At 39.7% G+C, this 27,009-nt stretch overlaps 1 protein-coding gene across 3 annotated transcripts in view; it reads right to left on the reverse strand.

The window, feature by feature from the left end:
* Positions 1–3,575: 3,575 nt before the first annotated feature.
* The window catches only part of tmem174 (transmembrane protein 174), a 43,667-nt gene continuing 20,233 nt past the window's right edge, over positions 3,576–27,009 (reverse strand). For 2 of the 3 annotated variants that reach the window (XM_059974584.1, XM_059974583.1), the window contains exons 3-4: positions 24,422–24,542; positions 3,576–4,004 (exon numbers count right to left, since the gene is read on the reverse strand). In XM_059974584.1, coding sequence (XP_059830567.1) covers positions 3,881–4,004; positions 24,422–24,542 — 245 coding nt within the window. In that variant the 3' untranslated portion in view covers positions 3,576–3,880. Of the gene's footprint in view, positions 4,005–9,031; positions 9,776–24,421; positions 24,543–27,009 lie in introns of those variants that run through there. The other variant, XM_059974582.1, reaches the window with a different exon arrangement.

Here is a 27,009-nt window from a genome sequence, read left to right on the forward strand (position 1 = left end):
GCAATGAATTCCACAGATTCACTACCCACTGGCAAATGAAGTTCCTCCTTAAAACTGAAAACCATAAAATTGTTACCTTAAGTATTTGCAGAACAGCCAATAATTTATCCTGTAGTTGCAGTATGCTTGTGTCAAATCACAAATCACTGTTCTGTCCCATGACCCTTTTAATGGAAACGATTTAGGGAGAACAAAATATTGCTTTTATTGAATTGTGTCTATTTAGCAAGCACCACAGAAAAGAGATTATTTTGGTTATTTACTTAAGTCCTTCACTGCTACTGAGACATAGGCAGCCAACAGCAGCTCACCGGAGGACTCTGGCCTGAGCCAGTCTTTCAAGTCGTCCCTTGGTCTAGTCTAGCCCATCTTCGAAGATCCTTCCTCTCCCAGGAATGAGGCTCCTGGAGTTTCTGTTGGTGATTCTGCAGCTCTAGGTTCTTATGGGATGGGGTTGCTAGCTCCATGCCCAAAGCTGGGCTTGGGATCATCCATGGCAATGTTAGATTATTTCAGTGCCTCAAAAAGAAATCTCCCTTTAACTAAAAAAAATTCTTCATTATTGCAGGGTGAATATTACCCATCAGAATCACATGGTGTTTGCATCAATGAAAACTTGGGTGTTTTTGAAATTCAATCAAACAAAAAATATATAAAATATATTAAAAATAAACAATTATTTTGTAATAATAGCCAGTTCTTACACTGATGAATATCATATCAGAAAGTGAAATTACCTGTCAATGTTCATGAAATTTAAGTACAACCTGCAGGTTCATCGTCCCACAAATTTGGACTCTTGATTTGACACATAATTTGTAATGCATTTAATATAGTTTTCCAGCTATTTCGCTGGAGTCATTTTGAGGACAAATGATGATTGTGTTCATCATATATGAGAACCAGGTAATTACAATTCTGTTCCACTGATGGTACTGCCTAAAACATCAAGGTCACCATTGCTTGGGTGTTTTAACTACAGGGGTTTATTTGTTGCACACATCAGTTATCATGGTGAAAACTAGCTGCATTGGCATCTAATGTTGGCAGAGTTCTCAATGATTGAAATGAACCACAAGAAAAATCATGTAGTAATTTTGTGTCCACAGCACAAACTATTCATGTGAACTTACTCAGGGAGTCAAGTACACGCAGCATATTTTTTAAGAAGTTGCATAAACTTTCTCATCAAATATTTGAAAATACTTATCATATTGTGTGTAAAACTACCAAATCTCCAGGGGGCTTGAACCAATGACTAAGTACAAATATATGACTTTATGACTGCAAGGGTTGTGCAATGTCCAGTTCACAGAACAGCACGAAACTGTACTTCCCACAGTGAAAGTATTCACAGCACCTAAGTTATAATTTTTAGCAACACAGAAGTAGGCCATGCTGTCTAGCTAGCCCAATATGGCATTCATTCTGAAACCATAAAATTCCATTTGATGACTCCTGCTACGATTTTATGGTTTAAACCTTGTAGTCTAACATGAAATCTAATAGTCTGTGAACACTGATTGATGAGAATATAAGAAATAAATTGTTTACTCTTGATGTTTATTTTGTTTATAAATGCTAATTCCTGAATACCCTGTTTCAGTAATTTTATATATTTATTCTCAGTGAATTATTAGAAAACAACCATTGTATGGCCAACTGCAATGTGAAACTTGGCATTCAAAAACTGTGAAACATACCAACAGTTGCATTGCGCTTAAATCAAGCACTTCTGCTCCTGGCTTGAACTACATGGCTTACAACAATTATTAGTAACTCTCTTTAAATTGGTGACCTTTGCTTCCTTACACCCTTAATATGAACTCTGAAACTCATAATATACTGAGGTTACCAGATATCTTCATGCACAATGCAGAAACCTATTGATGCTAAGTTCACAATTTGTAGGTTAAGGTTCTAACACTGCTTTATGCAGGAAATTATGTCCCTGGATTTGGATGAGTGTAGTATTAAGGAACTCTGGTAAAACTGAAGTGAAAGGCAAGTGAAAAATACCCTTCTGAATAGAATTATATTTCAGTGAATGTTGGAGGTCAATTCTCTTAACCCCAAGTTATTTTGGTGGAGTAAAGCATAAGGCTTGAATGGTACCCTGCCAGATGATCTAGACATCCACACCCTTCGTCATCAGCTCACTATGGCTACATTGTTTTGCATCTTGATAAAGTACTGCAATGACTCCTCATGGCTTCTGCTCTTCCCAAACTTACAAACTTTGCTGTCAAGAAGCAGAAAAGTGGGAACCAGTATCACCTACTTTTCCCTTCAGGTCGCACATCATCCCGAACTGAAAAGATGTTGCCATTCCTTTGTTGCTATTGTGCCCATTCCTAGAAGACTCCACCTGACAATGCAGTGGCATCATCCTCACCAAAACAACTGCCGCAGTTTAAGAAAGTAGCTCACCACCACTTTCGCAGAGGTTTTCAGGGACGGGGGAGGGGGGGTTACGTGGTGTATTTGGGCAGTGGCGCACAAAACCATGTAATACTCTATGTGGCCCAGCAAGTAAATTCGTTGCTTTGAAGAGCCTCTTCTCACTAGAAGTCACATCCCAATAGGATGACTGGATGAAAATCACATTCTCGCTCAGGCCCAAGACTAAAGTCTCAGTTGGGCTAAAGCCTTATATCATTGGAGTTGAATCTATATATTTAACAAGTATGTGCCTTAGTTTCCAAAATATGCCTTAGTTTACAATGGGTCTGGACAGGTTTGTCCCATTGAGGCAGGGAAAGGATAATAGGGTTGTGGTGAACTACATATACCTGTCTGGATGCGCCCCCTGCTGACTGCTCCTGTGGCTCCTCCCACAGACCCCTGTATAAAGGCGATTGAGGCCTGAGCCCGGCCCTCAGTCTCCAGGATGTAGTATGGTGGTCAACTACTGCTTATTCTTTCTTCCAGTCAATAAAAGCCGATATCTCGCCTTCAAGTCTCAGAGAGAGTTATTGATGGTGCATCAAGGGTGAAGGAACCATGCTTGACAAAAGATTTGGAACATTTAGTCAAGAGGAAGAAGGAGGCATACTTAAGGTTTAGGAATCAAATCATCAGGCAAGGCTCTATATAGGTATAAAGTAGCCAGAATGGGACTTAAAAAGAGACTTAGAAAAACTAGAAGGAAGAAACTAAGAAGCTGAGAAGGCCTTAGTTAGTAGGATTAAGGAAAACACATATGTTGCCTCAAAGGTGTCCTGTTTATCTGTATTGTATTGAATAAGCATTAACATTCTGTTGATTGAAGAAATTACAGATGCTGGAACTGGGTGCAGAAGACAAACTGCTGGAGGATCTCAGTGGGTCAAGCAGCATTGACAGGGGGTGGGGGAAAGAATAGTTGATATTTCAGGTACTTGGATGGGACTGAGATCATTTTCTATTGTTTTGGATTTCCAGTACTTTTTTGCTTCAATTTACAATATCTTCAATGATTAATTTTGACTTATTTAATGTAGTTAATCATTTATTGAACAAAATGCTCATTTTATGCCAGTTATTCATCACCATGGGTACTTGAACAATATGAAAGCAATATTATGATAGCTGGATTATGATAGACTGTTTATTTTTCATTCAAACAAATGAGTACAAAATTACTTCAGAAATGGTGTACATCTGGCATTGGGATTTGTTATTTTCTGCAATATGCGATTAATCAAGGTGTGAAAAGTAATCCCAGGGTAAAACAGCTCCTAAAGAATCATTTCCAATTCTCTCTATGCTATAAACAAATCATTTCTCTTGGCACCTGGCAAGAAATACTGAGCAATACCGAATGGAAAAATAGAGTACATGAGAAACAACCACAAACATATTCAAATCCCATTATTGCAGCTTTAGAATCATGGTGAAGCTAAAGTTCAGAAGTATCCTCGTTTTCCACAGGGAAGATTTCATCATATGAAGGCGGTGGAATGCTATCAGGAACTTCATCAGCTCCCAATGTGCCTCGTAAATCACCTTGCTGCTCTTCTGCTCTGTGGAAAATATTACCAATATTACATAAGTCAGCTTGGAATACAAAGCAGAATTTAACAGTTCAACTAGTTATAAGACTATATATTGCACTGATTTCCCAGCAAATATAGAATGGAAGTATTGAGCATAGACATTGTAAAGTCATTACTGAGGTCAAATTTGAAGGAACCTGAGTAAGTGTTAATGCATCTTCTATGAATATGCCATTTTATACCAATATGGATGTTAGTTATATGTAGCTAAGGACATCAAAGCTATTGATTTTTTTTGATTGAGTGACTCACATGTTGACTGATGTAATGCCATACTTTGGTTTATGGTTAGAAGATGATCAGTTTTCAGTTTTTATAGAATTGAAGGGCATTTTCTCTTTTGTTTGCCAGTTTTAATATGAAACCCACTGTCAGACTCCTGGCTGGTTTCAGGGGAGCCTCTGGTGCTGGGGCCCAACCCCAACCCAGTGGAGCCTCTAGTCCTGGAGTCCACCCTCAACCTAGTGGACAACCACTCTGAAACATCTAATTAGGGTCTAGCCTCATTCCTGGCTCTAATAATGCCAACAAACTTGTAAATACTGACTTTACCAATGCAGAGATGGTACCAACCAAAATATGATATTGCCCCATATAAGGAGACATTAGGGCTGATGATTGAAACTGTGGGCAAAGAGGTTAAGTTTAAGAAATATCTTAAGGCAGAATAAAATGTTGGAACTCACTTCATAAATCTCTCCAATAGTTGAGGTCTTGGCAACTAAAGACACTACAATCAAGTTTAGAACAATTCTGAGATGAGCAAAACACCTGAAAGGAGTGATTAACATATGTCGGAGTTTACAGCGCAAGGTGAAATTATAGTGATAGATAAAGCCCTGGAGGGATACGAGTACAAGAATTGGCACTGTCACAAGCTCCACTCCTCTGCCTCCCTCTTTTCCACAACTGTTGGAAACTGAATTATACTATTTGCTTGTCCTCAAAATGAGCTTCAAGGCATACTACTTCAGTTCATCTGCTGCTGAAAACCTCATACCCACTTTTGTTACCTGGAGCCTTTAGGTAGAAGCTTTACCAGACTCCATGACCTATCCTCCATAACTCCTGGGTTATCTGAAACATGGCCACATTCACTCATTGTGTCTGTTATTGCTGACCTTAGCTGGCCCAGGAAGAACTGTGGGTTGTCAAAATGCATGTGGATACAAGCACTGTGCTTCCAGATAATATTGCCAAGGAATAATAAAGGATCAAGGATAGATTGTTGAGAACGTCACAGCTAATTATGTATAACAGAGAAGAGAAGCCAGTTACATAGAACAAAGAACAGTATAGCATAGGAACAGGCCCTTTGATTCACAATATTGAGCCAAACCAATTAAATTAGGAATCAAATGGCTAATCTCTCTGCCTATACAATGTCCATGTCCTTCCATTTTCCTCACAATAATGTGCCAGTCCCAAGATTCAAAAGTTCAAATTTAAAAGTAAGTTTATTATCAAAGTTCATATATGTCACCATATAAACCCTGAGATGCACTTCTTGCAGGCATTCACAGTAAATATAAAGAAACAACAAAAAATGCATGCAAAATAGTAATAAATAAGCAAGCAATAAATATGGAGAATGTGATTTGAAGTGCTTTGAAAGTGAGTCCATAGGTTGTAGAAACATTTCAGTTTTGGAGTGAGTGAAGTTATCCCTTCTGGTTAAGGAGCCTGATGGTTAAGGGATAATAACTGTTCCTGAACCTGGTGGAGTGGCCGAGTACTGAAGATCTGTGCTGATCAACTGACCAGAGATTTCACTGATATCTTTAATCTCTTGCTTAAACACCTCTTAAATGTCTCTAATGTTTCTACCTCTGGCAGCATACTCCAGGCACATACTGCTCTATGTATAAAAACTTGTCCCTCACATCTCCTTTGAAATTAACTCCTCTCATGTTAAAGACATATCATCTTGTATTAGATATTTCAACCTGGAAAAGTTGGAACAAGATTGGTGAAAGACAATGTTGACTCTCACTCTGCACATTTTAGGCGGGTTGAGGTATCAAAACAGAAGATGGGTTCATAACCAAATCTAGAAATAAGCGAACAAAGATCTAGGTTGAAAATTCAGTGCAGCACTAAGGAAACAAATCATTGACAGAGCTGCAAATCATAAACACAAAAGATTCTGCAGATGCTGGAAATCCAGAGGAACTCAGCAGGACAGGTAGCATTAATGGAGGGGAATAAAGAGCTGATGTTTCTGGCTGAGACCTTTAAAAAATTGACTTTACATTTAAGATTCTTATTTAAAACAAGACTTCCCACATTTGGTTATTTAAAAAGAAAATATTTAAATAAGATTTTATGAAGATGTAACAGTTTACTACTAAAATGTGTATAAACTGATTTTTAAAAGTAACAATGACAAAGTATTATGCCACAGGAAGTATACACATTCAGTAAGATTTTTCAGTCTTGGTCAGAATGTAGAAAGGATGCAGTTTATCTGTGACAGACAAATTTTGTATTGGAATTATTGCATTCTTGGGGTCAGAATTAAACACCACAAATCATTTACATACATTATTATTATCAGTCTGTTATGGTCTGTTTTTAATTTCACAAAACTTGTTTCTTCCTCCATTAGTTCTATCCTTCCTTCCCTTGTCCCACTAACATCCATGATACCTCAAGTGCCCTCCATCGCTCCAATAGTTTCCTGGTGCCAATTCACTTTTTTCACCATTTCACCCAGTTCCCTACACCTTCTACCTTTCTTCACCTAACTGAACACATCATCACATTGATCTTCAATTTTAAAATGGAGATACACAAGGCTGCAGATGCTGGAATCTAGAGTAATAACTATCCTGTTGAAGGAATTTAACAGGTTGAGTAGCATTTAACATTCAAACACCTTCACTTCCAACTTGCACTCAACTCTCACTTTCATTTGATGTACTGTACCTCTGACTTTCATTTTTCCCTTTTTAATTTTTTCATCTCAGGTAGGTCAGGAAACCATCTCAAGCCTCCATTTTACAGACTCCCATATCCACAGTACACCTCCTCCCATCTTATTTCTTGTAAGAATTCCATCCCATTCTCCCAATTTTTCAAACTCTTATGTATTTGTTCTGATAACAACACCAATGTTTCCAAGGTATTTGTCCTCAGACTTGCCTGCTCTATTTTCTGCACTTCAGCTATCACCTCCCCCACCCTGGGTTCTTTTGTGCTCCATTTCTTCCTGAGCAGACACACCTTCCCCGTCCCTCCAGTTCAGATTTCCATATGTCCTGATCCCTCCATGATGGCTCGGTTCATTCTCACATGTTCGCCAAATGCCCACTCCCCTTCTCTTAACAAATTTCACATGATGCAATGAACACCCTTTTAACTCTTTGATTTCCACCATCTAGGAAACAAATCACTCATTCCAGGTGTGTGACTTTTCAGTTGTAACTCCAATTTAGTGTACTCCATTTGGTTTTCAATGGAGAGACCCCGTCACTGGATTGTGTTCTTCATTTGATTTGCAAGGACTTATTACTTAAATTACATAAACTTTTATTACATAAACCACTTATTACTTGCCACTTTATATCTCTGTCCCTCTTTCATTCTGACCACTCTGTTTTTGACTTCCAAGTCTGTGCAATGTAAGATCAAGGAATAGCATATCATCTTAGAGCCCTCGGGAGTCACCAATAGCTTTCTGAAGTAATTCAACTCATCCCTTCTGGCTTGTATCCAAACCAGGAAATTCTGACCAACATCAACCCAGTTTTTCCCCCATCACAGATAATGTCTGACCTGCTAAATATTTTCACCATTCTCTTTTAGCTCAGGTTTCTGTGACTATAGTGTTTTATGTTTTGATTTTTCAATGTACATGTGACAGGTATAGCTAATCTTTCTATCTTACATTTCTCGGAAGTTGTTTTGCTTTCTTTGTTGTTTCATCCCTTTCATTTACACTTCCACCCAACAGATCAGCTATTTTAACAAGCCTTCACCAGCTTCTCTCAGTCAGCTCCACCTTGCCATTTAGATTCCTTCAATCTCTAGCAAAGCAGGTATTCCTCGTCCGTTTCACCCCTCTCCAACCTCTACAACACACACCAGTCCTCATCAGCAATGGAAAGGGTGAGCAGTTTCAAGTTCCTGGGTGTCAACATCTCAAAAGATCTATCCTGGGTCCGACATTGTCATGTAATTACAAAGAAGGCACAACTGCAACTATATTTCAGTAGAGTTTGAGGAGACTTTGTATGTTAACCAAGACGTTCATAAATTTCTACAGATGTACCGTGGAGAGCATTCTAACTGATTGCATTACCATCTGATATGGAGGGGCCACTGCACAGGATTGGAGAAATCTGTAGAACGTTGCAAACTCAAGCAACTCTATCATGGGTACTAGCCGCCCCAGCATCACCCATCACCCAGGACATGCCCTCAATCTCATTGCTAACATCAAGGAAGAGGTACAGGAGCCTGAAGTCACAAACGCAACATTTCAGGAACAGCTTCTTCCCCTTTGCCATCAGATTTCTGAATGGACAATGAACCCATGAACACTACCTCACTATTGTTTTGCTCCCTTTTGCGCTACTTACTTAATTTAATTGGTATATCTATATATACATACTTCTCATTGTAATTTAGTTATTATTATGTATTACAATGTACTGCTGCTGCAAAACAACGAATTTCGCAATGTATGCCAGTGATATTAAACCTGATTCTATTTCTTTTTAGGGATCCCTTTAAAGGTCATCAGCCCTAACCGCTCTTACTTTGAACTGAGTTTGTTTTTTAAAACAGTTTTCAATTATGTATGTTGAACTATCACAAGCTATAAAGTTGTTTATAACTTGAAGTCATAAAGTGAAATAAATAACTGTGTAGTTTAATTTGATTTTTGAATAATCGTGTTCAAACTTCAAATAATGTTGGTTCACTTGGTACATTATTTAACGAAATTCTGAATTCCATATAAATAGTGAGCGGCTTTACTGAGAACTTACCTGGCTACTTCGTCATCTAACCGTTGGTAGGGTGGGCAATTCTCATCACCTGTAAAAGCTGTGCTATCCAGAGGGTAAATGCTGTAGTACTGAGGAGGGCAAGGTGTTGTTCCTGTTGCACCATTGGGTGGATTCGTGCTCTGTGTGTTGTTCAGTGATGGCAAGCAGGTGGTATTCATAGCGACAGTTTCCTGGGCAGGAGATGCATACGGAGGGGGAATATACTGAACAACTGTGGCTCCGTGGAAAGTTATTGGTTGGTTAATCCCTGTGAAAACAAATGACTGACCACAAGGAGCCTGCTCAGCCTCCGCAGCATTCTCGTTAATTTGCTTGCAAGTTTTGCAAGTTAGCATTCGGAACTTGCAGACAGAAATCAGAACAAAAGTAACTCCCACCGAAAGCAGAATCGGTCCTAGTAACTGTGTCCATTCTAAATCACTGGTACCGTAATATTTAATCCAGCCCATCACGGTGAAGGTTATGCCAACTAGAACCAAAAAGACACCAGAAAACAGCAGTGTAGCTCCAGCTTTATCTCCATCTGACACCTGGACTCTAGCAGCTCTAGACTGGCAGGGAGTTACAGAAAATACGTTAACTGAGAAATCCTCGACATTACTGTTACGCTGCTCCATTTGGTTTTCACAGTCAATGCTGTGTGATCATTGCATGAAGGAAAAGAAACTTCGCTAGTACATAGCACTTGAAGCTCAGTGTCCGTACAAAAAGAAGTGCATTGTGTCCGGTTAATAATTGATGTTAGAATATTAAAATTCTTGGAGCTTGCGAACTGGATCATGAGTTTTTTGCATTTTTCATTTTGATGATTGAAAGTATTTAATGAGGCATTAAAGCTAAAAGGTTAATTGAACCATTTCCTTAGAGTCGTAGAACACTATAGCACAGGACATTCTGCCTATCTAGTCCATACTGAACGATTCTTCTGCCCAGTCCCATCAATCTGCAATGGACCATAGCCCTCTATACCCCCTCCCATCCATGTACTTATCCACATTTCTCTTAAATGTTGAAATCAAATCCACATGCACCACTTCCACCTGCACTCATTCCACACTGTCACCAGCCTGACTTCTAGTTCTAGTCTCAAACAATGTCAGCGGAAAAAATCCTGCTTGCATTTGCTCCATACCTCTCATAATTTTGCATACCACTATTAAATTTCCCCTCATTCCTCCAAGGAATAAACTCCTAACCTATTCAACCTTTCCCTATAACTCAGATCCTCCAGTCCTGGCAAAATCCGTGTAGATTTTCTCTGCACTCTTTCAATTTTATTTCCTGTAGTAGGTGATCAGAACTGCACACAATCCTCCAAATCAGGCCTCACAACTTCAACATAACATTCCAATACTTTCATTTATGAAGTCGAACGTGTCAGAAGTTCATTTCACAGTCCCATCTACCTGTGACATCATTTTTAAGGAATTATGGACTTGTATTCCCAGATTCCTCTGTTTTACTGCACACTGAAATGCCCTACCACTCACTATCTAAGCCCTACCCTGGTTTGACCTTCCAAAGTGCAAGTCCACACTTGTCTGCATTAAGCTCCATCTGCCATTTTTCAGCCCATTATTCCAGCTGGTCCAGATCCTGTTGCAAGCTTTGATAGTCTTCCTCACTAACCACCACACCCCAAATATTGGTATCATCTGAAAACTTGATGATCCAGTTTACCACATTATTGTCCAGATCATTGATGTAGATGACAAACAACAACAGACCCAACACTGATCCCTGTGGCACATCTCTAGTCACAGGCCTCCAATCCGATAGGCAATTATCTACTACCACTCTCTGGTTTCTCCTGTGAACCCAATGACTAACACAATTTATTACATCATTCTGAATGCCAAATGACTGGACCTTCACCATCAAACTCTCATGCAGGACCTTGTCAAAGGCCTCGCTAAAGTCCACGTAAATAGCATCCACTGCCTTGCCTCCATCAACTTTGCTAGTAGATTTCTCCAAAGATTCTATGATAGGCTAAACATGACCAACCACTTATGAAGCCATGTTGACTATTCCTAATCAGTCCCTGTCTATCCAATATATTATATCCAGGGCCTTAGAATACCCTCCAATTACTTACCCACTGCTGATGTCAGGCTCACTGGTCTATAACTTCCTGACTTCTTCTTAAAGTCTTTCTTAAACAATGGAACAATATTAGTTAGTCTCCAATTCTCTGGCACATTGCCTGTGGCAAAGGATGTTTTAAATAACTCTGCTAGGGCCCCTGCAATTTCTGCACTAGCCTCCTACAGGTTTGAGACAAAGTCTTGTCAGGCTTTGAGACTTATCCACCTTAATTTGTCTCAAGACAAGTCATATATAGTTTGCCTCTGTAGAATCTGTATTCATCTCCTAAGTAACTACGGATGCAAAAAAAAAACATTTAAGATCTCCCCCATCTCTTTCCAATCCATGCATAGATGATCACTCTGATCTCCAATTTGGTTCCTTGCTATTAATCGATCTGTAGAAGCCCTTGGGATTGTCCTTCACCTTGTCTGCTAGGGCAACCCATACCTTCTTTTAGCCCTCCTGATTTCCCTCAGGTGCTCTCTTTCACTTTCTTATACTCCTCAAGTATCTCATTTGTCCCTTGCTTCCTATACCTCCTTCTTCTTGACCAGGGACTCACAATCTCTCAAAAATGAAAATTTCCTAAATTTGTTAGCCTTGTTGTTTTGCCTTTGTATAGCTGCTGAAAAGTCTGAATGCCCAGAACTTACAGAAAAGCTGTAACAAAGCTTGACAATAAAGCTACTGGCTAGATCTTTCGGAGTGCTCCTAGGTACAGGTTTACCCCGCAATCCGAAGGTAGAGCGTTCCTGTGAAACCATTTGTAAACTGAAATGTCATAAAGTGAAGAAGCAATTACCATTAATTTATATGGGAAATATTTTTGAGCGTTCCCAGACCCAAAAAATAACCTACCAAATTAAACCAATTAACACATAAAACCTAAAATAATAATAACATATAGTAAAAGCAGGAATGATATGATAAATATACACCCTATAAAAAGTAGAAATATTGTCGGTATGGTGTAGTTTCACTTATCAAACTCAGGAAGAGAGTGAGCTGAAATACGCATGTGCACGCATACTTATGCACATGCGTAAGCACGTACACGCATGTGCAAACAACTGCCCACACAAGGCTTCACGGTCATTGTAGTCTTTCTTGGGGTGCGTATAAAGTGGGTGTCTCTTTTTTGTAAAAGCGAAAAACCTCTTTGGTTAGCGAAAACAGGCACTAATGTAGGTCTTTCCTAACAGCGAGTTGTCGTAAAGCAAACGTTCAAAATTCGGGAGCCACCTGTATTCAATTTCTAAGAAAGAACACCTTCAATACTTTTGCCAATGTATCATAGTGATAGATTTTTTTCTTTCACACCCACCCTTGCACCCAACATGTCTTGCATGGAGCTGTCTAGACATGCACTGTGGTATCCAATTGTATTCAGGTGGAGTTGTCCATTGATCCAGGATCAGGCCTTCACACTATGCAAGGCTAGTTTCATGATAACTTCACCATAACAGGGATGCATCTAATCCAGCTCCAGATCTAATGTTATTAACCATCTTTAGGAGGGCTTACATTTGTTTAAAAATCTAACCCACATTATGGTTCTTTCCTCAGCACCGTATCCCAATCCAAAAATTTAGTTGACCTCCCCAGAGAAGCTGATTATGACCCGGAGACCATCTGATGTTTTCCACCCCCATCCTTGATGGTCCAGTTCATTCCCCGAGATCCCACATAAATCTCTCCAATCGAAGTCTGACCTCTCTCTCTCTCTCTCTCATCCTTGATTAACAGCCAGGTTTGTAATAAAATTGGTTTATTTTGTTGAGGTTTATTATATACATGGATAGAAATAACTATCAACTAATTTCAAAAATACTATTTTAGTAAAGCCTTTTCTTCCAATTTTAAACAGACCTTCACGTAACAGGCATTGTTGACTACAGCACATCAAGGAGCTGTTAGCTTTGCTTAGATTTTCATATGGTCATTTACTGTCATAATCATTGTCATTTGGCTGAACAACATAATACAAATTAAATTAATAACCAATCTGAACCTCAATAACAATATTGTCTTAGATGTAAAAATAAATAAATAGTTCTTAAAATCTAATTACACCAAAACCCACACGTTAATGAATAGGACCGATATTCAGGTTTGTTTGTAACAATTCACTAAAAGTGAGGTGAAGTTTCAAACCAAATCATTTGCAATCAGTGATGTTTAAAGAGCTAAGTAAAATTAACCATATTTGACATACCAAGGAAGATAGAAAAGTTTAAATAACTATGTGGGTGAATGTGATTGTAAGCTTTTAAAGATGGGACCAGATGGCAAAATGCCACCAAAAGCAAATAAGCTTGCTAATGAAAGAAATCTGGTCTCTGTGTGCATTCAATGTCAGTCTGAATTAGGTGATCAAGTCCTGGAACCCACAGCCTTCAGACTCAAAGGCGTAAATGCTAGCTACTGAACTTATGGTATTGATCATGAATTGCATGAATATCACAGCAGTTAAAGGACTGCCTGTGAAAGCGAGAATTTTCTCTACATGATAAATTCTCAAGATATTTAAAATTGAATATTATTCAAAAATATAAATAAAGTAGACCATAAGACATCAGAACAAAATTAGGCCATTTGGCCTGTCAAGTCTACTCCACCATTCAATGATGGCTGATTTTTTTCTCCCCTCCTCAGTGCCATTCCCTGGCCTTCTCCCTGTAACCTTTAATGCCATGGTCAATCAAAAATCTATTCATCTCCATCTTAAATACACCCAAAGACCTGGCCACCACAGATGCTTGTGGTAACAAATCCCACACGTTCAGTTCAGTTCAGTTTCAGTTTATTGTTATTTAGAAAGCACAAATGCAATGCAGTTAAAAAATGAGGCAACATTCTCCAGAATGATATCACAAAAGCACACGACAAAACAGACTACACCATAAAATCCACATAATATTTGGTAATCCCGAGTCCAGAGAGGCTGCTGCGTATTTATATTGCGTTATCATCTTAGCGGGTTCTCCGGAAAGGAGCGCTAAATACACCAGACAAAACAAGACTACCCAGACACACCAAGTCAAGACACCAACTCTACCACCCAACAAACCAAAAACTAAAGCTACAAGACCTACACAAAACCACATAGTTACATATAGTTATAGTTAACATATAGTTACAACAGTGCAGACCACACCATAATTGATAAAAAAAGAAACTATGGGCACAGTAAAATTAGTCCAAAGAAGTTAAAAAACATGTCCATCACCTTTTGGCTAAATGTTTTAAATGGATGCCACTCTACCCTGAGCGTATGCTGTCTTGTTTAAGACTCTCCCACCATGGGAAACATCCTTTCCACATCTACTCTGTCTAGGCTTTTCAACATTTGAAAGGCTTCAATGAGAATCCCCTCATCCTTCTAAATTCCTGCAGGTACAGAGACATCAAACATTCCTCATATGATAACCCTTTCATTCCCAGAATCATGCTCGTGAAGCTTCTCTGAAACCTCTCCAATGCCAGTACAACTTCTCTTATAAGGAGCCCAAAACTGTTCACAATACTCAAGGCAAGGTCTTCCCAGTGCCTCTGTCTTTAATATCTCTATTTTTCCTTTTCAAGGTTCTTTTGAAAAGCAGTGAGCTGGCTGCTGGCTGTGTGCCTAGAGCCCCGAGTTCTTTGGGCACAGAGCTTGGATAAAGCAATGCAACAGACTTTTAACACCATAAATCAGCAAGTTGGTTGATATGTCCCCCCCTCTCAGTGTGAAATGGAGACACCTCTTTTTTCTCTTATTAGGGAGAGAGAGAGAGAGAGAGGGTCGAATTACCGGGTGAACAAGTAGTCTCTGGGGTACTGCAAGTCTGTGTCTTTATTAATGCTTTGTTGCACACTTGAGTGCTCAGTGGTGGGGGCATGCTTGTTTTGCTGGAGGGAGAGGGAGGATCATTGCTTTGCTGCTGCTTATGCATGGGAGGAAGAGCTGGGGGGACTTTGGGGTTCCAACATTTAACTGTCATTCATTCTTCGGGGCACTCCTCTGTTTTCGTTGATCTTTGCGAAGAAAAAGCATTTCAGGATGTATATTGTATACATTTCTCTGACATTAAATGTATCTTTGAAACCTTTGAAACTTTATAAAGCCTCAGCATTTACATTCCTGATCTTATATTCTAGACCCCTTGAAAATGAATGCCAACATAGCATTTGCCGTCCTCATCACTGACTCCACCTGCAAGTTAACCTTTAGGGTGTTCTGCACAAGGACTCCCAAATCCCTATGTATCTCAGATTTTTGGATTTTCTTCCCCTTTAGAAAATAGTCTGCACATTTATTTGTTACAGTAATATAAGGCCTTAGTTAGACCCCACTTAGAGTACAGTATTCAGTTCTCGTCACCTCATTACAGGAAGGATGTGGATACTAAAGAGAGAGTACAGAGGAGATTTAGAAGGATGTTGCCTAGATTGCAAAGTATGCCTTTGAGTGAACTTGGTGTTTTCTACTGGAACCAACAGAGGATGAGAGGTGACCTGATAGAGGTGTATAAAATGATGAGAGGCATCGATCGTGTGGATAGCCAGAGGCTTTTTCCCAGGGCTGAAATGTCCAATATGAGGGGCAAAGTTTTAAGTGCTTGGAAGCAGGTACAGAGGAGATGTCAGGGGTAACTTTTTCACACAGAGTGTGGTGGATGCGTGGAATGCACTGCCAACAAAGGTGGTAGAGGCAGATACAATAGGTTCTTTTAAGACTCTTAGATAGGTACATAGAACTTTGAAAAATAGAGGGCTATGTGGTAGGGAAATTCTAGGCAACTGCTAGAGTAGGTTACATGGTCGGCACAACATTGTGAGCCGAAGGGCCTGTAATGTGCTGTAGATTTCTCTGTTTCTACTGTTACGAACCCCATAACTGGGTCACTTACCAGCAAAGATAAAGAGGTCCTTTGAAGTCTGATGATACTATTTTTTAAAAGTCTTTATTTATAAAGGGGCACAAAAATAAGATTAATACAAACATTCAGATAATATATGTCGTCACTACTCAATCTAAAAGCGTGGGTATAATAATAATCATCAATAAGAAACAGCTCGATCGTTTGTCTAGGGGATAATATATTGTCCGATGGAAATATAAAAGTCACTCAGTTCCGGCAGGCTTCAGCCTTTTGGGGACCACTGGGTTTTCACTTGTTGGAGAGAGAGAGATTTGTGAGAAAAGAAACTTGCCCGGGTCTTTTATGAAGCAAATCCGTTGAATCGGGGAAGTTGGTTCCCCGTGGTTAGTTCAAGTACATTGGTTCTGTGGTACCCGCCACCAGCTCCCAAGCAAAGGGGAACTGAACGCACGTGGCTTCCTTCCAATGGCTTCCTGCTACTACGGGATCGTTAGTGTTTCTTCTGGTGCATCTAAAGGGGTTGTTCCCCCAGACCCTCTTTTATACTTCCTCACGGGGTCTCAGATGTCAATCAGGTTGGGATGATGCAATCTCTCTCTCAACCAGCCCACTTTGCTCAAGGGCTTGCACGTAGCATAGTCCCCAATCCACAAATGTGGTCTCCAGGAGACAATGGTCAATGTCGCGTTATTTTGCATCCAGCGGGGAACGAGGCATCCGGCACATCTCTCTCCCATTTCCTGGGTCTACTGACCCCCCCCCCCCCCCAACTAGTGCTCTTGCGATTCTCACAAAGGAGGGGGCTGTGGGCATAACACTACCAAAATGCATTAACAAGCTTTTTCCAACATTGTATTTCATTTGCCACTTTCTTGCCCATTCTCCTAATTTGTCTTCTGCAGCCTTCCTGTTTCCTTTACATTATCTGCCCCTCCACCAATCTTCATATCATCTGCATACTTGGCAATAAAGCCATCTATTTAATCATCCAAATTATTGATATACAACATAAAAAGCAATCCCAGCACCAACACCTGTGGAACACCACTAGTCACTGGCAGCCAACCAGGAAATGATCCTCTTATTCCCACTCGCTGCCTCCTACCAATCAGCCAATGCTGTAACCATGCTAGTAACTTTCCTGTAATACCATGGGCAATAAACTTGGTAAGTAGCGGCATGTGTGGCACCTTGTCAAAGGCCTTCTGAAAATCCAAATATACAACACCTACTGCATCCCCTTTATCTATCCTACTTGTAATCTCCTCAAAGAATTCCAACAGGTTCATCAGGCAAGAATTTTCCTTAAGGAAACCATGCTGACTTTGTCCTATCTTGTCCTCTGTCACCAAGTACTCCATAATCGTATCCTTAACTATTGACTCCAGCATCTTCCCAACCACTGAGGTCAGGCTAACCAACCTATAATTTCATTTCTGCTGCTTCCCTCCTTTCTTAAAAAGTGGAGCGATATTTGCAATTTTCTAATCCTCCGGAATCATGCCAGAGTCCAATAATTCTTGAAAGATCATTGCTAATGCTTCCACAATTTCTACTGCTACCTCTTTCTGAACCCTAGGGTGCAGATCATCTGGTCTGGGTGACTTAAGCACCTTTAGGTCTTTCAACGTTTTGAGCACCTTCTCCCTTGTTATAGTAACTGCACCCACTTCTCTCTACACCCTTCAACATCTGGCACACTGCTAGTGTCTTCCACAGTGAAGACTGATGCAAAATACTTATTTAGTTCACCTGCCATCTCCTTGTCCCCTGTTATTTCTCCAGCCTCATTTTCTAGCAGTCCTATATCCACTCACATCCTTTTTTATTTTTTTATAAACTTGAAAAAGCTTTTTCTATCCACTTTGATATTATTTGCTAGCTTGCTTTTATATTTCATCTTTTCTCTCTTAATGATTATTTTAGTTGCTTTCTGTAGGTTTTTTTTAAAAAACTTCCCAATCCTCTCGTCTTCCTGCTAATTTTTGCTTTGTTGTATGCCCTCTCTTTTACTTTTATATTAGCTTTGACTTCCCTTCTCATCCATGGTTGTACTATATTGCCATTTGGGTATTTCTTTGTTTTTGGAATATATCTATCCTGCATCTTCCTCAGAGAAGAAATCACCACCCTGACATAGTGGTGTCAAGAAAACAACCTCTCCCTCAATGTCGCAAAAACAAAGGAGCTGGTTGTGGACTACAGGAGGAATGGAGACAGGGTAACCCCCCATTGACATCAGTGGATCTGGGGTTGAGAGGGTGAACGACTTTAAGCTCCTCAGCTTACACATTACCAATGATCTCACGTGGTCTGTACATACTGGCTGTGTGGTGAAAAAGGCACAACAGCCTCTCTTTCACCTCAGATGGTTGAAGAAGTTTGGTATGGGCCCCCAAATCCTCAGGACATTCTACAGGGCACAATTAAGAGCATCCTGACTGGCTGCATCACTGCCTGGTATGGGAACTGTACTTCCCTCAATCACAGGACTCTGCAGAGAGTGGTACAGACAGCCCAGCACATCTGTAGGTGTGAACTTCCCACGATTCAGGACATTTACAGAGGCAGCTGTGTAAAAATGGTGTGAGGATCATTGGGGATCCGAGTCACCCTAATCACAAACTGTTGCAGCTGCTACCATCTGGGAAACGGTGCCGCAGCATAAAGGCCAGGACCAACAGGCTCCGGGACATCAGACTGATTAATTCATGCTGATACAATTGTATTTCTATGTTATATGGACTGTCCTATTATACATATTATTTATTAAAAATTACTATAAATTGCACATTGCACATTTAGATGGAGATGTAAAGGTTTTTATTCCTCATGTATATGAAGGATGTAAGTAATAAAGTCAATTCAATTCAATTTTTCCCAGAAACTCAAGCCATTGCTGCTCTGATGTTATCTCTGCCAGCATCTCCTTCCAAACTCCTCTCTCATACCACTGTAATTTCCTTTACTCCACTGAAATACTGCTATGTCAGACTTTACTTTCTCCCTTTCAAATTTCAAGTTGAACTCAATCATATTGTGATCACTGTCTCCTAAGGGTTCCCTTACCTTAAGCTTCTTAATCACCCCTGGTTCATTACATATCACCCAATCCAGAATAGCTGATTCCCTGGTTGGCTGAATGACAAATTGCTCTAAAAAGCCATCTTGTAGGCATTTAACAAAGTCACTCTCTTGAGATCCATAACCATGTTATATCCATGTTAAAACCTCCCATGACTGTCATAACATTGCTCTTTTTACACACCTTTTCTATTTTCCATTGTAATCTGTAGTCCACATCCCAGCAACTGTTGGGAGGCCAGTATATAACTGCCATCAGGGACCTTTTACCCTTGCAGTTTCGAAACTCAACTCACAAAGATTCAATATCTTCCAGTACTATGTTACATCCTTCTAATGATCTGATGCCATTCTTTACCAGCAGAGCCGTGCCACTGCCTCCCACTGTCTCCCTTCCTATCCCTCTGATACAACGTGTAACCTTGGACATTCAGCTCCCAACTACAACCATCCTTCAGTCACAATTTAGTGATGGCCACAACATCATACCCAACAATCTGTGAAAGTGTAACAAGATCATCCGCCTTATTTCTTATACTGCATGCACTGAGATATAACACTTTGAGTACTGTATTTGCTACACTTTTTGATTCTGCATCCCTAATGCACTGATACTCACCCTACTAGCTGCAATTTTGTCCTATCATCTGCCTGCCCTTCCTGACAGTCCGACTATATGCTAACTTTGCTTTTTTACCATCCATCCTATCCTGAGTCCCTTCATTCTGGTTACCAACCCCCTGCCAAATTAGTTTAAACCCTCCCCAACAGCTCTAACAAACCTGCCCTCAGGTTCAGGTAATACCTCCCCAGAAGAGATCCCAATGATCCAAGAATCTGAAGATCTGCCCCCAGCACCATCTTTTCAGCCATGCAGTTATTTGTCATACCATCCTGTTTCTACCCTCACTCATACATGGCACAGGCAGCAATCCAGAAATTACTACCCTGGAGGCCCAATTTCTCAGCTTTCTGCCTAGCTCTCTAAATTCTCTCTTCAGAAACTCTTTGATTTTCCTTCCTATGTTATTGGTACCAATATGTACCAAGACATCTGGCTGCTCTCCCTCCACCTCCAAAATGCTGTGGACAAAATCCGAGATGTTTTTGACACTGGCACCAGGGAGACAATATCCCATCCAGGTGTCCTGCTCAAGTCCACAAAATTTTCTGTCTGTTCCTCTGACTATTAAGTCCCCTATCACTATTGCTCCCCTCTTTTCCCTCTTTCCCTTCTGGAACATGGACCCACGCTCAGTGCCAGTAACCTGGTCTCCCTAGCATTCCCCTGGGAGGTCACCCCCACAGCAATATCCAAAACAGTTAACTTATTATTGAGAGTCAAGGTTTACATGATGGCAAAATGGAAGGAAACCAGCTGCAACAGTCCCTTAATTCCATATAGCAATGCTTCACAAATCCTTCAGCCCATGATGTTATGCTGCCCTTTAACCTGCTCCATGATCAATTCAACCCTTCTCTCTCACATGGCCTTCCATTTTTCTGTGCCATGGCTTCACACCATGATGACTGTGAAGAGAAAGGAACTGGCAGCTAGGTGACAAATGGATTCAGCTATGGCAGAGTTGGGGCAGGATTCGTGGTACTTGAGTGATAACCTCGACTGGACCTTCAGAATCCTGAGTCTTGTAAATTCGATCACCTGTGGCCTAGCAATAAAAGCGAGCATGGTAACCACCTGATCATTGTAAGAACATAGTTTTGTCCGCATCTACATTATAAAACCACTGGCATTACAGCAGCAGAGTTTCAGCTGTTCATTGTCAACTTGGCACATAGTTTCATTACTAAAGTTCAGAAATGAGAGAGCTGATTGAGTCAAAGCTGACAACTGAAATGAAGTTCATTAAATGTATAAAAGTGAAATTCTATGTTGTATGGCAATGAACAATTTTTTGTTGTATATTAACATATTTGTTTGTGCATTAACTCTCACTCTAACAACTATGTAAATAAGTAGCTTAGATATTTTCCATCCTCGGTGTCCTTAAAGTCAGATGATCCGTATCCAAACATTAAAAACGAACTTTGATTTGCTCTGATAGTTTAACGGATGAATAATTCACTGGGTGAGTTGTTGAGCTATATTGATCCCTCCTTGGTGATGACTTAGCAACTTATTAAAGACACACATTTATTCCAAAGTCCTAGATCAGGTACATAAAAATACACAGTGCAGCACCATTCTTGGATAGTGTGCACTATGGATGTCAGGACATGCAATGAAGCTCAGCTTCTTTAAGCCCCTCAGAAGTCTTAGTTAAAACTACTTATTATGGATGGTAAAATTGAATTAGCTGTATGTTTTACAAACTATTTGATTTTCTTTTTAAATGTGAGATATACAAGCAGCTCACAACAAAATTTACTGAACATTTGAAGTGTTTCATGCATGAGTTGAACCCATAGTGAGGATATTCAGCATTCCTGTGTCAGATCCCTGATAGGAATCCTGTCATAGCTGATATACTCGTTTTTTTGCAGGTAGTGAGTGAAACAATGGGATCTATCCCAGTCAGCAAATTGGCATGCTCAGGTATCCTCAACATGAAAGCAAGACTTTGAATCGACAAGGAATGCTGTTATGGACAGATGTATCTACATCCAGTTAATGGGTGGGACCAAAGTCAAATGGGTTTTCTCCTTGAGCTGGTCATGGAAACTTGCTGCTCATTAACATCTACTGCTACGTTCCTGCTGATGAATCAGTACTTTTTTACATGGATGGTATCCGTTAGTCTCGCGAGACCATGGATCTATACCTGGAAAGTCTTTCTCCAGGGCGCAGGCCTGGGCAAGGTTGTATGGAAGACCGGCAGTTGCCCATGCAGCAAGACTCCCCTCTCCACGCCACCAATGTTGTCCAAGGGAAAGGCAAGGGCCGATACAGCTTGGCACTGATGACGTCGCAGGAGTTGCTAGAATGAGGATGAAGACAATATCGGACTGCCTTAGGGATTCCAGCTCCAGATTCGTCCTCAGGGATTACTCCCGAAGCCTTTCCCATGACTGGATATGGCCACAAGGCAGCAGAGGTTTGAAATCAGAGTTTTCCCTCTCCTAGATGGACTGCCTTCCCAGGCTGATGAGCTCTATCTACCTATCTACATGGAGCACCACAAATGAACATCTAGTCCATGCTGACTCATCTAACCGCAGCAGGCTCAACAAAATGAGTGTTATAATTGCTTTCAGCACCAATGGCATCTTTCCCTCAACCATTAATTTCTTGAATCAGCATGCAAAACCCAAATCACTACCTCAGTATATGTAGCAACACGATGACCACTTTGTACTGCAATTAACTTGTTTTTTTGTTCTAATTGCGTTCTTCCTTGTAAAAATTTTACACATTATGTTTAATTTCTTATGAATAGTGCTTATCTGGTTCATGTGTTTGTGATCCTGCTGCAAGTAAGTTTTAGATCACAGATGTGCATAAATGTAACTTACAGTGATTTTATGTATTGCACTTTCCTGATGCCACAAAGCATATTTCATCACATATGTTGGTGATTCTGTTGTACTTACACAGATGATAATAAACATAATTTGAACTTTGGATGAAGCTGAAAAAAAATGCCACACTCCCTAACTCCTGAATTTTTTTTGGAGTCCTAAGTATACAGTATCTTTCTGTTGTTGTTGAGGGCCACTGAGTTGTCGTTGACTCATGGTGAACCTATGCATGGTATAGTTGTCCTTAGGGTTTTGGTGGCAAGATATGGGAATAGATTGCCAGGGCTTTCTTCTGTGCAGGAACTACTGCTGCCAATTCAACCTCAGGACCATTGATCTCAAAGTCCACTACACCACAGCCAGCCCAGCTGAGTACCCAAGTATACACTCCACAGTACTCTGTATCATACTGTATATCCAAGTGTAAGCTCCAGAGTCTACTGGGTTGTGCGGTATACCCAAGTATATATTCCAGAATTTACTGTGTCGTGCGATATACACAAGTGTAAACTCCAGAGTATACTAGGTTGTGTGGTATACCCAAGTACCTACTCCAGAATATACTGTGTTGTGCAGTATACCCAAGTTACTCCTGGGTACGTCTACTGTGTCATGTGATATACTCAAATACCTACACCAGAGTATACTGTGTCATGCAGTACACCAGTTACTCCACAGTATACTGCGTCGTGTGGTATAGCCAAGTACATACACCAGAGTATACTGTGTCGTGCAGTATACCAGTTACTCCAGAGTATACTGTGTCGTGTGGTATACCCAAGTACCTACTCCAGAGTATACTGTGTCGTGCAGTATACCCAAGTTACTCCTGAATACGTATACTGTGTCATGTGGTATAGCCAAGAGTAAACTCCAGAGTATACTGTGTCGTGCAGTACACCCAAGTTACTCCTGAGTATCTAGTTTGCAAGACAAGCTTTTCACTGTATCTTTATACATATGACAATAATAAACCAATTCAACTTACAATTAATGCAGAAGGTTCATGCTGTCCGTATGCTCTTTCATAAAACATGTGAGAAATATTTATTAGCAAAATTGAATCTAAAGAATAAAACAGCAGATTTAATTGCAATAAACTATATTTTAGTTTCTACTTGGATTTGCAGTAGGACTACTCTATTTCTGTTTAATCTAATGCTCTGACCTGCATACAAAGGAAATTATTTCCAAATTTGGTGACAATTGGAACAGATGTCAGAATGGTATTACAGCCGGAACATTTTCAGCTGGCATGATCTTGCAAAGGGTTTACTGATTTGTAACTGGAGTTGGCAGTGTTTCCTTCAAGCACAGAAGGTTTAGAGGAATAAGCAAACAGCAAAATATTGCTAATGCTGATAATATTGGAGAAATTAGAAAATATTGGAAATGATCAGATCATACTGATCTCCAAGAGAGGAAAAAGTTAACAGGTGAGAGCCAGCATCTGAATCTCTCTCTACAGATGAGGTATGACCTATTGATTATTTACAATATTTTGTTTTATATAGTTGTTTTCAGCATGATAGAATTTTCTCTTGAGAAAGAATAATTAATTGTGAAAGTTTTAAAACTTAGTTTTTATGAAGGCTATGATTACCATCACCCTCTGGTTTGACCAAGCTTTATGCCCAATAGATTTTGTCTTACTAAAAAGTATGTCTGACTTGCTCAGAGCAAGCCTAAGAATGCAAGAAGGATGAACAAATCAGTTTTATACAGTACAAAATGAATATTCCTCTACTGTGAGATTTTTCAGGAGAAATATTTACTATTCAGTAACTGATAATAGTTTAATTTCCAAGTATGCTTTGATAGTAACTTAAAGAGTAAGTTGTTTTTTTACCTGCAGGAGATGACATTGAAATAAGAAGGAGGGTCTTCTCTAGATGCAGGATGATCGACATCATTTACCAGTGGGTTGGGGAAGTAAGGCGGTGGTAGTGGAAGAACAAACCCTGAGCTATCTGGATGAGATTAAGAAGATCCCTTTAATACATTCAGTATAGAGTTCTAGTTCAACTAAAATGTTTCTTATATCTTCCATTTTGATAGCACTTTTAATGCCTTTATAAAAGATAAACTTAAATTGCTTCCCATATAACCAAACGAAAACATAAATCCCGGCATGTTAGGGAAAAATGATAACACATAATCAGAGCTCTGCTTTTAAGATTTTTAAAAGTAATTGACAAGGAGTTTACCGAAAAAAAAATTGGCAGAGTGGATCTTTTTCTAGCCTGTTAAAAATGATGTAGTGAAAAGTAAGATTGCTGGGAAGTTGCAGAAGACCAGAATCATAAGACTGGAATTGGCTACCAAGGGTGCAAGTAGCATTGCAGAAATTACTGTAAAACAGAAATTGAAAGACAGGGATAAACTCAGGAAAATTTCAATCATTAGGGTAGTGTTGCTGAGCAGACTGTCTGATCTACAGACGGACAAGTCTCTGGGTCCTGATGGACTTCAACTTTGGTTCTTAAAAGAATGGTTAGTGAAATTATTGATGTGTTGTTTTTAATTTTCCACCATTCCTTAGATTTTGGGGAGGTTCTTGTAGTGTATTTATTTTTTTGTAATATTTGAGTAATGTTGTAAATTTACTGTTTGATTAAGCATTCTTTGTTGTTTACATAATTCATTAAGGAGTACAGGTGTTCCCCCCCCTTACAAATGCAGAGCGTTCCTATGAAGCCTTTCTTAAGCCAAAATGGTGTAAAGTGAAGAACCATTAATTTATATGGGAAAAATTTTCCTAAAAGCAAAATTCCTCTTTGTAATATGAAAACCGGTTACTAATGTAGGTTTTTTGTAAAAGCAAAATGGTGTAAAGCAAACATTCGTAAAGCGGGGGGACACCTGTATACATAAAACTATGTGAAGGGTATACATCATTATGCCACCACATTTTACAGGCACAACTCACTCAAGTAAGAAATGAAGTGAACACATTATTATGGGCTCTTGAGTTTTTCCTTCAATTAATTTTGTTTTTGAGTTACAAAACGTAACATTTCTTTCAGATTGAAAAATAATTAATTTTTATTCAAAGAGGTCAGTAAACAAAGCAGGAAACTACAGGCTGGTAGCTGAACATCTACCTTAAAGAAAATGTTAGATGGTATTATTAAAGGCATTATAGCAGGGTACTTAGAAAAACTGATGATAATGAGGTAAAGTCAACATGGTTTCGTGAAAAGGAAATCAAGTTAAACCTATTTATTGGAAAAGTAATGTGCTGTGGATAGCAAGGAATTGGTAAATGTATAGCATTTTCCTGAACACATTTGAAAAGGTGCAGAAAATAAAGAATTATGGTGTAGTAAGTCACATATTGGTTAGCTAATAAGAAACACAAAATAGTCTTAGATGAATTATTTTCTATTTATCAAGATGTAATGAGTGATACAGAGATAGTCACACAATTCATTTAAAAGAGTTCATTATGTTGGATTGTTGGAGGACTCTGATTCATGCTCCACATGCTTCTGCTTACATTTTTAAAACTATTTTCACTATTTGACCAAGATGCTTCAGCACGTAACTGGTTCTGCAGCTGTGGCCTGCAGTTATCAATATAGCACTAAACTGACCAGACTCAGTGGCTGAACTTGACAATTTTCAGGGACTCTACAGTTCGATATTTAATATTCTGTGTCTCATTTGCTGTTTGTGCAATTTGATTTTTTTTTCATGCATCAGGTGTTTGATATTTTCTTGTAATGGGATCCATGTTTCTTTGTTTCATGTCTGCCTGTGGGAGACCTCGATAATAAATGTATGTCGAAACTTTGAAATATTGATATTATCTCACAAGAACAAATTAGAAGTGAAAGCACATGTGGATGGTCAATTTATTTAAAAATATACATAAGAACACCTTTGAACGCAAAGAAAATTGGAGAAATTTACAGAATTACTCATTCTACAAGTATGTGAAGAGCCAGAGGAAAAGACATGAGAAAATAGGTCCAATCAAGTGAAATAGTGGAAAAGCGTGTATGTGTCAGGGTCCGGTCTGGTCCGGAATCCGCATTCCGGGTCTCGATCTGGTCCGAGGGCTCCAGACTCTGGGTCCTGCAGTTGTCCCTCCCGTCACCCATGAACTAGTGAGGACCCTCCTGGCTCAAGGAGGCACACCTGTAACTCATTGAGCTGCAGGTGTTTTTAAGGGGCCTTGGGACTGGGACCAGGCGGATGGTCATTTTGTTCTGTTTCTTATTTCTCTGCCGGCTCTGAACTCTTCTCTGCATTCTGTTATCCTGCCCAGGTTCAGATCCACTCCTCATCAAGCTTCTCTGCCCCGTACCAGTACTGCCAGGTTGGTCCTCTCCCCCATCTTTCTTCCCATGCGCTGGTCCCGCTTCTCCGTTCGTTTGTTCTGTTCACGTGGTCGCGCTGTCTGCCGGCCTTTCCTGACTTTCCTGCTATCAT

The sequence above is a fragment of the Hypanus sabinus genome, chromosome 7, assembly GCF_030144855.1.
Source record: "Hypanus sabinus isolate sHypSab1 chromosome 7, sHypSab1.hap1, whole genome shotgun sequence".
Lineage (NCBI taxonomy): Eukaryota > Metazoa > Chordata > Chondrichthyes > Myliobatiformes > Dasyatidae > Hypanus > Hypanus sabinus.